This window comes from Leptonychotes weddellii, chromosome 10 (genome assembly GCF_054177405.1).
Source record: "Leptonychotes weddellii isolate Sample4059 chromosome 10, ASM5417740v2, whole genome shotgun sequence".
NCBI lineage: Eukaryota > Metazoa > Chordata > Mammalia > Carnivora > Phocidae > Leptonychotes > Leptonychotes weddellii.
In genome coordinates this window covers 45,109,729-45,125,557 of record NC_138378.1, presented here as the reverse complement: position 1 = coordinate 45,125,557, position 15,829 = coordinate 45,109,729, and the positions used below count along the sequence as shown (strand labels likewise).

General features: G+C 43.8%; 2 protein-coding genes across 2 annotated transcripts in view; both read left to right on the top strand.

Moving 5' to 3' along the window:
• GCC2 (GRIP and coiled-coil domain containing 2) overlaps positions 1-15,829 on the top strand; it is a 287,662-nt gene that overhangs the window by 49,541 nt on the left and 222,292 nt on the right. The window lies entirely within an intron of this gene.
• On the top strand, positions 3,555-9,856 carry LOC102725762 (sulfotransferase 1C1-like). Its single transcript, XM_031022251.2, has 5 exons — positions 3,555-3,632; positions 6,754-6,880; positions 7,830-7,924; positions 9,329-9,509; positions 9,744-9,856. Exons 1-5 carry the CDS (start codon positions 3,555-3,557, stop codon positions 9,854-9,856), a joined length of 594 nt encoding a protein of 197 aa, XP_030878111.2.

Sequence of the window (15,829 nt, the reverse complement as noted above, 5' to 3'; positions counted from 1 at the left end):
GAAAAAAAAAAAGAAGAAGAAGAAGATAGCAGGAGGGGAAGAATGAAGGGGGGGAAATCGGAGGGGTAGATGAACCATGAGAGATGATGTACTCTGAAAAACAAACTGAGGGTTCTAGAGGGGAGGGGGTGGGAGGATGGGTTAGCCTGGTGATGAGTATTAAAGAGGGCACGTTCTCCATGGAGCACTGGGTGTTATGCACAAACAATGAATCATGGAACACTACATCTAAAACTAATGATGTAATGTATGGGGATTAACATAACAATAAAAAAATAATAAAAATATCAAACACTAAAATATATATATATATTTATACCAAAAATAAGGTTAACTACTATGAAGGGATAGAATATGATTCTATGTTATATGCAAACAATGAATCATGGAACACTACATCAAAAACTAATGATGTAATGTATGGTGATTAACATAACAATAAAAAATTTAAAAAAAAAACTAATGATGTATTGTATTGTGACTAACATAACATGATAAAATTTAAAAATTAAAAAAAAATAACTATGAGAGAAGGGTAGGTTCCATGCCAAGCCATAAAAATCCAAGTAAGCAGAAGACAGGATTTTCCCTCTATATCCTTAGGGCTTGTGTCTTTGGGTTTGGATTCTCCCTTGTGATTAGAAATCCCAATTATGACACTGAGATCATCCACAGCTGCAGCTTTTGCTTTAACTCTGGTTGAATTAGTCCTGGGACAGTCCCTCATAGGTTGGAGGTTGGGTCACCTGTGTCTCTCCAGAATTTGACTTTCAGGCTTTGGGGGTGGGTCTTTTACTTTTTTGTTTGTTTGTTTGTTTGTTTTTGTATTTGCTAAATTTTTTTTGAGTTTTTAAATTTTTTTTAGTATTATGTTCAATTAGCCAGCATATAGTACATCATTAGTTTTTGATGTAGTGTTCAATGATTCATTAGTTGTGTATAACACCCAGGGCTCATTGGGGGTCTTTTAAAAGGTTAAGCATTTGGGGATTCTTGTAAATACTGGCTAGTTAACTCACATCCATAGGTTGTGTAATAGCTCAGAGCCAGTGTTAAACACTCTCAACAGCCAGTCAGCCCCTTTTCCTCCCTCCTGCCCTACAGTCTTTTAAAATATTTTTAATCTTAAGGCATGTAAAGTTTCAAATTTTGGTTTCTAATTCTCTATTACCCGCCACGGATTTGACCCTGTGAATTGTCACTCTGGCAGATGTCCCCAGTGGCCAGTACCAGCTGCTTCCCTCTCCAGGGTGTCCCAATCCACCTCACTGGGTTTGGGGTCATCCTCCACTAGCCCAGTGGTGGCAGGATTAGGACTGGCCCCTAGGCCCAAGAGTATAGAATCAGTGCCTTGGCATGTTGGTAAACCTCGACACTGATCAGTGCCCACACCACTTTTATGAGTGTTTCACATTTAGTGGGGAGCTTACTAATTTTTTGGACATTTTCATTGGTGCAGGCAGCAGGTATTCAGGTCATTTGTATTAGGCCATTAGATTTTGTGCCACTACACACCAGGAGTGGGACCCATGGTACCCCATAGTGTCAAGGGACAAGGTGCCACAGCAGCAAGGTATGCAGTGACAGAAGGACCACCGGCCTCAGTCACTCTTGCCTTTTCGAGGGACCATGACTTCCCCAGTGTGGGCATTCCTATCATCCAGGTTAGAATTCAGAGTCCTAGTGCCTCCCACAAGCAAAGCCAATCAGGTCAGGAGAGTCTCCCTCTCCTCTTAGGGGCAATGCACCTTTCTCTGGTCCCACACTTGGGCAATTTGTGCAACTCACATGTTCCCCTCTGTTAACTAAAGGCAATAGGACCTTGCCAAAATCTTAGCCAGTTGTCCCTAACAGTCAGTAGCTGGGTCTGTGATAAAAGCTGGGAATCACACTCAAAGTCTAACACCCACTGCAGGTACCCCCTGGACATTAATAAATGGAAAACACATCTATAGCCCCTCAAACCAGCTGCAATTAGCAATACCCTTAAAGTTTGAGAGAATTCTGGTTGCTTTTTTTGGAGCTTGCACTTTTGGGATGGGAACTTGGGGCAGCCCTCTGAATAGACAGCATGCAGTTGGACTCCTCCCCAATGGATTACCCACCTGAGAAAGCCATTTGCAGCTAAAATACATTCCTCATTATCAAAGGCAAACTGACTCAATCCATCCTGCTTGTGAAGCCAATTGTGACTTTGTTAAATTAACATTTGTTAGTAGAGCCCCAGGTAGGCTGGTGAGCCTCAGTTTAAGAAAAAACTATAGGGAATTGAAATAGAGAGGTTTACTACTCCTAGGTCTTGGTGGTTGGCGGTGAGGAATTAGTAGGCTATTTCTTTTGTTTCTGCAGGATTTTTAATTTTCTTCCTCTTACTTCCTTCTTTCCCATCACTGCCAGGTCTCCAGGGGGTGCCTCCCTTCTCTATATATCTGATTCTCCACCAGAAGCTGTGCTTCTCCAACCAAGGCTGCTACTCTGCCTCATTTTCAAGCCCCCTCCCTTGAGTTTCGTGCTGTGTGTGGCCAAATCCCAGTCTGTATTTGGTTGTTTGTTTGTTTGTTTTTAAGATTTTATTTATTTATTTATTTGAGAGAGAGCGAGCGCAAGCAGGGGGAGGCAGAGGGGCAAAGGGAGAGGGAGAAGCAGACACCCCATTGAGCAGGGAGCTCGACATGGGGCTCAATCCCAGGACCCTGGAATCATAGCTGAGCCGAAGGCAGATGCTTAACTGACTGAGCCACCCAGATGCCCCCTGTACTTGGTATTTTAACACTCAGCATTGGACATTCTGTTTCCAAGGAGGATTTTATCTGAGATTCATCTAGTTGTTCCTTGTCTCTCTGCTGCTTTCCACAAAGTCTCTTAGGCCTCCCCCTCTATGGCTCTCCACACCCACAGACTAACTGATTTCCAATTCTGGCTGTCACATTTACTAACTTGGAGAAATTACTTGACCACTGTAAGGCTCAATTTTTCATCTGAAAATACATCCCAGCACAGAGCACAGTGCTGGTGTTTGACTGGTGGCTGTTGCAGTTCTTGGCCTGGAAAGTAAAGGTTAAAAGAAAGCATGAAGCTATTTACATGGAACTGCTAGCCTTGTAGAGCTGGCCAATAACCCGCCTCCCTTAAGAGGGAAGCCAGCTCTTCTCCAGCTGCCTTAATCTACTCCCCATTGCAGTAATAGAAAACCCCAAAGGACAAAATATCCAAGTGCTTGTTGGGGACATAGTTGCACCAACCTCATACCTCCCCAAACATCTTCATCTTCCCACACAAGTATAACCAATACCCAGCAAATAAGGAGCGTACTGTTGCCTCAGTGGTTTCCAGTATCTCATTAGTGTTTTCCTTTACCTGAATGGATGGTAAAAGTGTCATTAGGAGGGAATCATTTAGACATGTAAAAACCATAATTTTAGGCAGAGCCAGCTATTTGGTAAACCTCATTTCAGATATTTGACAAAACAATAATATTGAATTCATGGAGCTGATGAGAAGTGTTCAGCTAAATGGTGTAGCCTTCTTTCCCAGGTCTGGATCTGGCCAGCAAAATGCCTTCTCCTAGAACTATGAAGACTCACCTGCCTGTTCAGTTGCTGCCACCTTCCTTCTGGAAAGAAAATTCAAAGGTAGGAAAAGCCAACTTTTCAAACCCAGTTTTGGTCAGTATGGATAGATAATGTGTCCATCTAAATAGAAAAAATCAAAGATATTGAAAAATAAATAATCAATGGAGGTATAGGGCAAATGGTGGCATTACTCCCACATTCCCACAAACTCCATGCTGTATCCAGCTTTCCTTCAAAATATTATTTATGGGTACATACTAGGATGTTTTCAGACAAAATCATTCTGGTTGGTTGCCAATTAAGCCATAGCCAAAGGGAGCAATTGGTGAAACAAAGCACATATTTCCTGAAGAAGGCTATTATCTTAGTTCAAATCATCTAAGAAACAAAAGCCAAGGCCAAGGAAGACATAAAAGGGATTTATTTAGGGAAAACCTGTGGAGAGAAAGGTAGAGCAAGGCAAAGGAGGATGATAGTACATTGGCCACCCTTAGAGCATATTTCATGGAGCAAGCACCCAGGAACTATTACACTTCTATGTCCTCCATTTCCAAGATTTTTCATTTATTTTGACTCTTCCAAATTCAGGTTCAATGTGCAATGTACATCAAATATACTGGTGTTTCTTTTTGATATATGCTTAATCAGTGAGTCTTAAAGTCAAATATTGACTTATAAATTTGCCATGAAAAGTGTAGCCATTCAGCAGAATCAAATGCTTATATCAGCTAGACCAGCATGTCTTCTCCCTGTGAACAAGCTGCTTTAGAAACCCAGACTGAACCCTTACCAAGGAAACCATAGGGGTCAAGTCTGTTAGCCAAAACACTCTCTCCTCCGTGCAGTGCTCAGATACACAGTGCAAGTAATTGTTTTTTACTGTCTTTTTTCTGGGCTTCTCTGAGTCACCAGCTCTTCATCTTGACCATCTCCAAATAAGGTACAGTACAACTGAATAGGATTCCATATATCAAAATGCTATCCCATTCCTGATCTGCTTCCCTGGGATTACATCTAGGTCACCTTCATTTGTGAAAACTTCCTGCTTTATACCCACAGATAGATAACTTCACTCATATGTGACTGTTGCTGCTCAAGAAGCAATATTATTTCCAAATGCTATTGTAGACTCAATGTCAGAAGACAAAATAACATCTTGTTAGTCATCATACTAGCACCTTCTTTTTGTAAAATCAGGCCTTGTAAAATGTAAAAATCTCAATGACAGCACCTCCCTTTATCTGCTCAAAATTGTGTATTATTTGAGTAGGATGGGACCTTAAAGAGCTTAGCCCAAGATTTTCATTTTATGATGTAATGATAAGCTAAATAACCATCCCCTAAAGATATCCATGTCCTAATAACCAAAAACTGAATGCTACCTTATATAGTAAAATGGGCTTTGCAGATGTGATTAAGTTGGGGATCTTGAGATGGAAGATTATCCTGGTTTATCTAGGTGGACCCTAAATATCATCACAAGGATCCTTATAAGAGGGAGACAAGAAGATCAGAGGAAGAAGTAGGAGATGTGATAAGTGAAGCCAGGGATTGGGTCAAGAGCCGAGGAATACAGGTGGCCTCAAGATGCTAGCAACAGCAAGGGAAGGGATTCTCCCCTAACATCACCAAAGGGACCAGCCCTGCCAATAGCTTGACCTGAGCCTAGTGAAATCAAGCCTCCAGAACCATAAAAGAATAATTTTCTTATTGTTTTCAGGCACTCCATCTGTGGGAATTTGTTACAGCCACCACAGGGGACTCACACAGATGGATCAGCAGAAAATGTATTGGACATTAGGTCACACCCAGTCATCTGACTCTCACCATAAGCACACTGAATATGTTCCCTGCCTAGCCCAGACTGTCCTTCATAATTACTCAGTCTTACAGAAAGACAATAACCAACACAAGCATTAAGAAATACATTTACAGGGGCACCTGGGTGGCTCAGTCGATTAAGTCTGCCTTCAGTTCAGGTCATGATCTCAGGTCCTGGGATCAAGCCTCACATCCGGCTCCCTGCTCAGCAGGTAGTCTGCTTCTCCCTCTGCCTCTCCCTCTGCCTCTTCCTCCCCCTGCTTCTGCTCTCTCTCTCTCTCAAATAAATAAAACCAAAAAAATAAAAAGAAGAAGAAGGAGAAAGAAAGAAAGAAGAAAAAGAAAGAAAGAAAGAAAGAAAGAAAGAAAGAAAGAAAGAAAGAAAGAAAGAAAGAAAAGAAAGAAAGAAAGACATTTACATTATGACAAGATGGTGCAGCTGTGTCACAGTTTTTGGTTCCCTACATGCTCTCATAAATATCAGAGAAAAATTGAGCAGTAGGAAAAGAGGCAGAGAAACAGGCCTGGTCCATGTTCCTATAAGGCAGCAGTCTATGGAAAGGCAGTAGAGAAAGCAAGAGCCTGGGCCAATTGCCTGAGAGGGAAATGTCACTGGATGAGTGGTTCTGTTGGACACAGGAATTCTGTTCAGTAAATGAGACATGGGAGAATGCTTGAGAAACCATTAATGTGCTCCTCCTCCCGGCTCTGCTGAGAATGCACACAGAAGCACAGGTGGGCATGGATCCACAGGACACGAAGCCAAGAGGTCAGCTCTCCCCAGCCACACCACAACCCTGCTTTTCCAATGAGAAGAATCATCACAAGCAATTCCAAAGGGAGACTTAGCACTGCCCTCAAAGGTCCTGCAATCTTACCACAAATAAGAGTGATCATTCATCTGTAAGGCTGCAGCTCATCATGTACAGAGGAGACTAGACTAGACAACTGACTGCTTTAGCTACCCCCTGTGCAATAACATAGTTAGAGTCCTTGCTTAGTGCAAGCCAAGGAGGACCTACCTTTCAAACACACTGGAAAATACCACAGTGGCCTCGTTAGTCTTCAGAAATACCATAGTTAGGGCGACTGTAGTATTTATCCTGCAAACCAGGATACTCTTGAGAGAGAGGAGCATACGTGCATGCTCCTAATCATTATCTAAGACCACAGATATACATTGGAACTCTGTCTGGGCATACTGGAAGATGTGGTCATCCTGCTTACAGAAAATGCATGCACGTTCAGTTACTCAAATAGAATAGTCTAAGATTCTAATAACATGGTCCTCTGCACTGAGCAATAATATTTCTCTGTTTTGTTTGCTGTCTGTCTCAATTCCCTTGCTGGTTGATTTCAGATTATCTATGTGGCTAGAAATCCAAAGGACCGTCTGGTGTCCTACTACCATTTCTCAAGAATGACTAAAATGATGCCTGACCCTGGTACATGGGAGGAGTATATTGAGGCATTCAAAGCTGGAAAAGGTGAGTAAAAGGAAATTATGGGTTCATGTTTCCTCATTCATTCTTCACATTTCCTTGTTCACTATTGACATCAGAAAGGAAGGGTTTTCATTGAATGATTGTGGTCACCAAGGTCATTGGAGGATGTGGATGGCACATCGAAACTGGGTCATTTGGGGATAATTTAGCTAAGAGACTATTTAGAAAGCTACAGGCAGAGTTTAAAGAAACCAACAGGTGATAGTGCAGTGTTTTGGGGTGAACACCAGCAGGGAGCTATTGCCTCCTGGAAAAAGGACAAGGCTCCTTAACAGGGGCTGAGGCCTTCAGTAGGGGAAAGAGTCCACCACAGTGAGCCAACAGGAAGGACATCAGGGAAATAAACGACACCCTTCTCACTCTCCTCCTGCCTCCAAAAGCCTTTCAGTGCCTTTTGCTGGCAAATCCCAGGTGGAAACCTGAGCACAAAGGAGCCCATTGACACAGTCCATAGAGGTCAATCTTCTAGGGTGAAGGAGGGTACAGAATGGATTTGGCAGGGCCAACAAATGACACCCAGTGCACCTCTCCTCTTCCCAGTCACCATGAGAGAGAGAGAAAAGTTGCCCAAATATTTGGTAATTATAGATTTTTTCAGAATGAAAATCAGCCCACTAAGAGACAGGATCTGTTGCATAACACTAATCTAGGCACCATGCAGTGATGCTGGGGAAAGAAAGATTATGATCTCTGGTCACTACACAGTATCTAATGTGGTAGTAAATTCAAGAGCAAAAATATAAACCAAGGAATCCAGAATACTTTTTATCATCTCCCTAAAGATTAAAAAGTCCCTGTCTTCTGCAAATAAGAATTCTGGTCGGGGTCTTTGTCTTCTTTGTCTTTGTCCCTTTTATTTGAGACATCCATGCTCATTTTGTAACTTTCAAGTTGATATTGATGCCCCCCCCTTCTCTCTTGTTCCCTCCAGTGCTGTGGGGTTCCTGGTATGACCATGTGAAGGGATGGTGGGATGCGAAAGACCAGCACCATATTCTCTACCTCTTCTATGAGGATATGAAAGAGGTAAAAGGCAATGCAATCTCCATTAGACCCACCATGTTCTCCAGTGCAGCAAACCACATTTGGGACCCTGGCATTTGGGCTTGCCCACAGAAGAGCCTTCAGTGCAAGTCCTTTCTCTCCATGACACTCTTCCCAACTCAGTTTTATCCTCAGAAGTTCTAACTACTTTTCTGCTCTTCTCAATTTTATTTGCCTCAGTTCACAATTTCCAGAAGATCCTTCCTCCTCAGGAAATATCACATACCTTTATGGTTGAATTAATCCTGACACTCATGAACCATGTGTCTTCACCTACAGAATGGGTATCATCTCATTTTGTATCTCATGAAATTATTATAAGGATTTATTAGATCACATCTGTAAAGTGCCTAGTTGTGTTCAGTGAATGCTCAGGGAGAGTTTCCTTCTCCCTGTTCCACACCCCAGACCCACATCACAAATGAAGTTTAATCCATATAAACATTGGCAGGATTGGTCCCACATATTGTGACAGAGAACAGATTTCTCCTTTTCAAGTCACTGTGTATGAGAAGGATGACAAATTCACTCTCATGACCCCAGGGATTAGTATCCTAGAACTACAAACTACTTATTATGCCAGTGCTGAGAAATCCAATCAAAAACTATAGCTCCCTGGGGCACCTGGGTGGCTCAGTCAATTGAGTGTCCAACTCTTGATTTCAGCTCAGGTCGTGATCTCATGGGTCATGGGAACGAGCCCTGTGTCCAGCTCCACACTCAGTGGGTCATCTGCTTGAGGATTCTCCCCCTCTGCCCTTCCCCCTGCCCTCTCTGTCTCTCAAATGAATAAACAAATCTTTTTTTTTTAAAAAAAGAAGCTATAGCTCCTTTTCTGCAACTCTTTGATCAGAAAGAACCAGTGCACAAGAATTTACATTTCTGGGTCAACTTGAGATCCCTTGTATTCATCCCCTTACTAACCTTCTATTAAACTCACAGGCTCTTTTGCCATCTTCTATAGCTCAAATACTAGAGTATGTCATACTGTGCTTCACCTGCAACATTTCCCCTCCTTTATACAACCTTCCTGATCTCTACCAGGAGACATAATTGTTCCTTTCAACAAATCTCATGATACTGTCTGTGTGCAAGCAGCATGTTTTCTGGGCGAGGTTTTGCCCAGTTAGTTATGTCTACATTTATCCCCCTGTTGCAGGGTGAGCCTCCTGAGGGCAAGAACGGCTCTCATCTTTGTGTCATGGCAGTACCTGAGATGGTACAGTGCCTTGCACATAGGCATCACCTAAGGGATAGTTGTTGAATATATTTGAACTTAACTCATTCCTCCCAAATACTGTTTGTCATTTGTCATTTGTCAAGCAGAATGTCATCCCTAATAGAAAACCCAAATTTATTTGCTTTGTGTAACTCTTCTACATATAGGACCCGAAGCGGGAAATTCAGAAGATATTGAAGTTCCTAGAGAAAGAAATGTCCGAAGAAGTCCTGAATAAAATCATGTATCACACCTCCTTTGATGTAATGAAGCAAAACCCAATGGCAAACTATACCACTTTGCCTACTGTCCTCATGGACCAATCTATCTCTCCTTTTATGAGGAAAGGTATGTAAGATTTATAGTCTCAAATACCAGATTGGACTCTGTAGTACCCATGATCTGTTAGATTTTCCAGTAATGTTTCATGCCCCATTAGTCATTCCTATCAATGACACTACTGCATAATTTTCAGAGGCAAACTTCTTTTTTTTTTCCCCCGTTCTTGTGCTGGCTCCAAGGATGCATGCTCCCTCCTCTCTGTACTCCTGTGGCAACCTCTGAGACTTTGACTTGTTTCAGGGATGCCTGGGGATTGGAAGAACTATTTCACTGTGGCTCAGAATGGAGAATTTGACAAGGACTACCAGAAGAAGATGGCAGGGAGCACCCTGACCTTCTGCACAGAGATCTGAGGACAACAGGGTAATCCATCAGTCAGAACCTCCTTCCTAGATTTTAGACATTTGAGCCTCATAATCAAGAATACTTAAAACTACCATACCCATCCTCTAATCCTGACCTTTCCTACACTATCCATAGATTCTATGCCACTATGATATATTTCATCCAAATGTAATCAAATCCTGCATAGAAGTTTAAAATTAAATTACATGATCATTCACATAGACACCTATCTCTTGTGTAACACATTCTGGGCACCATGCAGTGATGCTGGGGAAAGAAAGATTATGATCTCTGGCCACTACACAGTATCTCATATGGTAGTAAATTCAAGAGCAAAAATACAAACCAAGGAATCCAGAATACTTTTTATCATCTCCCTAAAGATTAAAAAGTCCCTGTCTTCTGCAAATAAGAATTCTGGCCAGGGTCTTTGTCTTCTTTGTCTTTGTCCCTTTTATTTGAGACATCCATGCTTGTTTTGTAACTTTCAAGTTGATATTGATGCCCCTCCCCCCTTCTCTCCTGTTCACTCCAGTGCTGTGGAGTTCCTGGTATGACCATGTGAAGGGATGGTGGGATGCAAAGACACATGACATACCCATCACTAGCTCACAATAACCTGGCTGCCCAGATGCAGAATTCATGAAAAGAGAGAAATAAATAGAGTAGAACTTCAACATAAGAGAAAGTGAACAATACCTCACTGATATGAGGAATTCTTAATCTCAGGAAACAAACTGAGGATTGCTGGAGTGTTGGGGGGAGGGAGGGATGGGGTGGCTGGCTGATAGACACTGGGGAGGGTATGTGCTATGGTGAGCGCTGTGAATTGTGCAAGACTGTTGAATCACAGATCTGTACCTCTGAAACAAATAATGCAATATATGTTAAGAAAAAAAAAAAGAAGATAGCAGGAGGGGAAGAATGAAGGGGGGAAATCGGAGGGGGAGAAGAACCATGAGAGACGATGGACTCTGAAAAACAAACTGAGTGTTCTAGAGGGGAGGGGGGTGGGAGAGAGGGACTACAAGCACGGGGAGTGGGAGTGGGAGAAGGAGAAACAGCCTGGTGATTGGTATTAAAGAGGGCATGCTCTGCATGGAGCACTGGGTGTTATGCACAAACAATGAATCATGGAACACTACATCAAAAACTAATGATGTAATGTATGGGGATTAACATAACAATAAAAAATTTTAAAAAAAGAGAAAGTGAACAAGAAGCAAAGGAGAATTGAACACTAGGGAGAATGTGTAAGGGAACCAGGGTTTATCCTTAACCATTAAGAATGAGACACAGAGGATGGCCTAGCTCTTGAAAGTACAGGTTGTAAGGCACAGATGATGCTAGTGGGCTGTGCCTGATTCAGACAATCTCAAGCTGGATATGGTCTCAAGACCAAAGAGAAAGGCTGGAGTGGGAATGACTGATGAGCAGCACATGATAAACAAGAAACAGTTCACTTCTGATGCCAACACAAGGCTGGAAGACAGGAAACAACTTATATTTCAGATGAGCTTCTTAGAAAGGGGGAAAAAAGTCCTTAAATCAGTCTTCCCTCCCCCAAATAAAATAAAATACCAGCACCACATGCACTTTAAGAAAATCTTGACTATCACATTTCTGGAAGGATCACATTTCATGCCTCATAAAAAGAGGGTCTTAGCAAAATTGTCAGGATTGCCAAATTATTCAGCTACACATGTAATCATGTTCTGCTCCTTTTTTTTTTTCATTAAAACCTCTCAAGAAAGTGTCTAGCATCATTTACACAAGTAGTGAGAAGCTCAGTGTATTATTTTAAAAGAATGTTAGGAAGGTGCAGCTTGTGGGAGTGGTGCTTTCCTGTGCCACTAAATCATCAGATACAGGAAAATAGCAACCCCACCCAGGAACAAAAGAAGCCCTGTTTGCATTCTATCATGGTTCTACTTTCTAAGGTAAGCATGAAAATCATTAACCACAATGACAAATAATCCATTACAGGATTTGTGCAGAGTGCTTAGCTGCTCTGAGGAAAGACTAATAAGGTGAACCACATGGATACATTTAAAATAACTTCTATTCTAATCACATGTTACACATTTACACACACACATTCCTCTATATACCACATTCATGCAAGATAACATTGTAAATGTTCATGGTTAAGGGATTTTGAAGCCATGCATTTAGAAGGAGAGAAATATACAACAGTGGGAAATGGGACGACCTGTAATCCTGAAACTTCAGAATGAGAAATCGGAGAATCAGGTCACACCATCCAATGATCTCATTTGGGATGAGACTAAGAATCCACAGGCCGGTGCCAGCAGAGCTGGTGGACTTGGGTCCCCACCCCTGGCAGCTCCCTTTCCCCAGCACACTCCTAGAACCCTGCTCATGGCCCACACCTCCTCCTGGGCTGCAGCTGGTGCTTGCACTGTTCCTCTGGACACTCAGATTGGTGTCATCACAACTTGGGTTTCCAGGAATCCTGTCTGATTTTTTAACAAATCTCAAAACCTTCCTAACTGGCATGTTTAGAAAAAGAAAAACAACAAGCCTTGGTGGAAATATGCTTTAGAAAGGCAGTTCTTCCCTGGGAGGATCCTGGATCAGAGCGTCATTGTGATGGAAAAGTCTGTGAGCAGGAGGTAGCTCTGGGCAGAAACTGACCCTTCCCAAAGTTGAGTGTAGCCTGCCAGGCCCATCTGCCCTTCAGAGGCTGGAATATTCTGAATTCAAATATGTGAAATGCTAATGACAAATGATGGAGAAAGGAAGTCAAGGCATGGGGAATAAAAACTCTTAAACATTTCTAGGTATCAACTCTTTTTTTTTTTTTTTGGTTTGGAGGAATTCAAGTTTTTACTGGTAAAATCTAATGACCAGCTTTCTTCTGAGAGGTTTACTTTTTTTTTTTTAAATTGGACAGAGAGAGGCACAGTGAGAGAGGGACTACAAGCAGGGGGAGTGGGAGAGGGAGAAGCAGGCCCCCCGCCGAGCAGGCCCTACGTGGGGCTCAATCCCAGGACCCCGAGACCATGACCCGAGCCGAAGGCAGACGCCCAACGACTGAGCCACCCAGGCGCCCCCTGAGAGGTTTACATTTAAATGGAAAAGCACCCATCCTCTCATTGTCAGTGCCTTCCCCTTATCTCTTCCTTCTGGGTTGTTGGTCTAAGGTCATGGGGGGAGGGGGGGTTGGAAAACTATGGCCCCTGAGCCAAATTCATATTCATTTGGTATGCCCGGGAGCTAAGAGGGGTTTTCTTATTTTAAAAAGGTTGTTGCAAAAACAACATCAACAAAGAAGAATGACCCACAAAGCCTGAAATATCATCTACTATCCAGTCTCTGAGCTGAGTTTCTGGGTCTGCTTTAGCTGGGCCAGGACCTTATGTGAATGAGTCTGGAGGCATCCTGAAGATCCATATTTATGAAGACCCAAGCTCCCACATTTGGAAGGCAGCTATGCTCACCACTATACCACCAACGCTAGCAGCTCCCACATTTGGAACCTGAGAGCAGAGGTGCTGGGTGGAATCACACTGAAGCCCCAGAAATCTGTATATCGCCAGAGCTTCTGCCTCTGCTGCCCAAAGAACACCAAGGAGCACCTCCACAAATAAAAGAGTGTGTGCATTTGGGGTAGGGGGCTACCTTCATTTGAGAGTTGTAAGGGTAGTACTTCCAGACATGTAGGCCCAGGGAGGGCCCAGGTCAGTAGGGATGTCCAGGTCCTGAGGTGGGGTCTTCTCCGCCAACACCATCTGGACATATCTCTGAGAAGCAGTACACATGTTGCGGGTTCTAGGAGTAAGCAGGTGGGCATAGCCAAGATCCATGGTGGATGTGGACCAGGCTAGCAGGGATTCTAAAGTAAGTACAGGGAACAGATTTCAGGCAGTAGCAGGAACAGGGTCCCAGCCAGAAGAAGACAAGGACCAGGAAGGGCTGCAAGTGGCTAATGGATAGCTCTCCATGTATTAGGTCACCCCAGTGAACCCCTGCATTGCCAGGGTCTTATGGGTAACCAGTCCCCCAGGAGCTGTAATTGGTGGGGTTAGGCTCAGGGCCAAAGTTTGGCAGGAAAAGCTGGACTGGCTAGGGCTTGGTTCACACTGTGCTTAAAACTTCACAATCCATCATGGCCTTAACCAGGAGCCCACTGGCTCCTCCCTGAGCTTCAGGAAGGTGGAGAACATCCCTGACCACCACCAGGATCAGCAATGCAGAGCAGGGAAGAGAGGGGATGTGCAGAAAGGTGGGCCAGGTAACCTTCCCACATGAGGCTCTGTGCACAGGGTTGGCTGTGACACCCAAATGTAAGCTTAAGTGTCCTTCCCAGCACCCTGTGCTCTGAGCCCAGGACAATAGCACAAAACATGTCCCAGCACTGCCCCCCTCAGGTCCCAGGGAGATGGGATTTGATGGAATGTCAGGTCACCACCCTGCTTAGAGAAGCAGCAGGAAGCTGCAATTTCCTACTGCAATTGACCACAGGCTGCCTTGCAAGGCAGAACATTCTCAGGGCTCTCCAGAAGCCTGTGGCATCCCGTGTTTATGGTTGGTTTCCAGAAGCAGACTCTGGATGAGGATTCCTGTGCAAGTAACATTTCAAAAGTGTTTCCAGGAGAGAATCATCAGAGAGCGAGGAAGGAAGATGGGGAGGGATTCTGCACAGTCCCAGACTCAGCCTCATTCTCAGGGGGCTCCTGGGAGAGTCCCTCCTAGAGGCAGGGCAGGGAGCTGGGCTTTCCTCTCCTGCCCTCATGCCTCCCTTTGGCTGCCCTGGGATATGTCAGCTCCCAGACTCCTATGCTCTCAGAGCTTTTGGGCAAAGCCACCCCAGTGCCCAAGGGCAGACTTCCTTCTCTGAAGGAAGCAGGCCCAGGCCTGTAGGAAAGAAGCATACAGCTGTAACATGAGGCAGAGGTTGGTGGTGTCAATCCAAAGGCATCTGGGCAGGGCACCAGAAGCATTGCTCCATTTCCAGAGAACTTTAGTGGGGAGGAACGCACCTCTGAGTCCCATGTGAAAAGCACACCACTGGGGCAGTACCACCAAGAACCTTGAGTTCTACATAATTGGAATGCTTCATTGTGAAGCTGGGAACAAGGTAATCAGTGAACACAGGGTGAGGAGGGGCTGTTCAGTGTGAGGAATAGCAGTGGGTGCACGCGTGGGATTGGTCTGCCAGTTCAGCATTATGAGCCCTGCCTTGGCCTTTGCCACCCAAGCAGGCAGGGCTTTCAGCTGCAGGTGCAAGTCCACCTTCTTTCCCACCACACCCTGCTCCCTAACACATGGTGTGTGGCCACTGAGGTGTAAACCACCTGGAACCTGAGACACACACTCTAATCCCCTTCCACGGGGCAGAGGGTAGGGGGTCCCAGCCAGTGGGGGTCCTTGGAAAGCATGTCCCCTACTATACAAGTCCTACTGTGATCAAGAGAACAGAGTCAAGAGTTAAGTCTGAAGAGGGGGACCGAGACAAGATGGCCAGAGAAGATGTCCTAGAGAGGGCCCCAGTGTGGGTCACAACTGAGACACAAAGCTGAAGAAGCACAGGGATAGGGAGAGGGGACAGGAGGAGTGGGGAAAGTGAGCATCAGAAAGGATTTGGGGGGATATACCAGAATCTTGAAGTATGATGATGGCAAAATTCACAAAGAGATGAGGACCACTTAAACTAAAGGGACAAAATCCTGCTTTATTTTCTGGATATATTAAATACTTATTAAATATTTAATTTCTAAGAGAAAGCTGAAAATTTTAAAACTTTTATACTTTCCCACTTAACATTGAATTTTATAATGAAACCTATTATTGAGATAGATGCATACATACATAGATGGTAGATAGAGCTAGAGAGAAAAAAACTGAAACTGTTTTAAAGTGTATTTGATTGCATGGGCATATCTTAATGCCTGCATGCCATGAGATTTCACAACAGCATTTGCCTGGCACGTCAACCCCAGGAAGATGTTCCTATC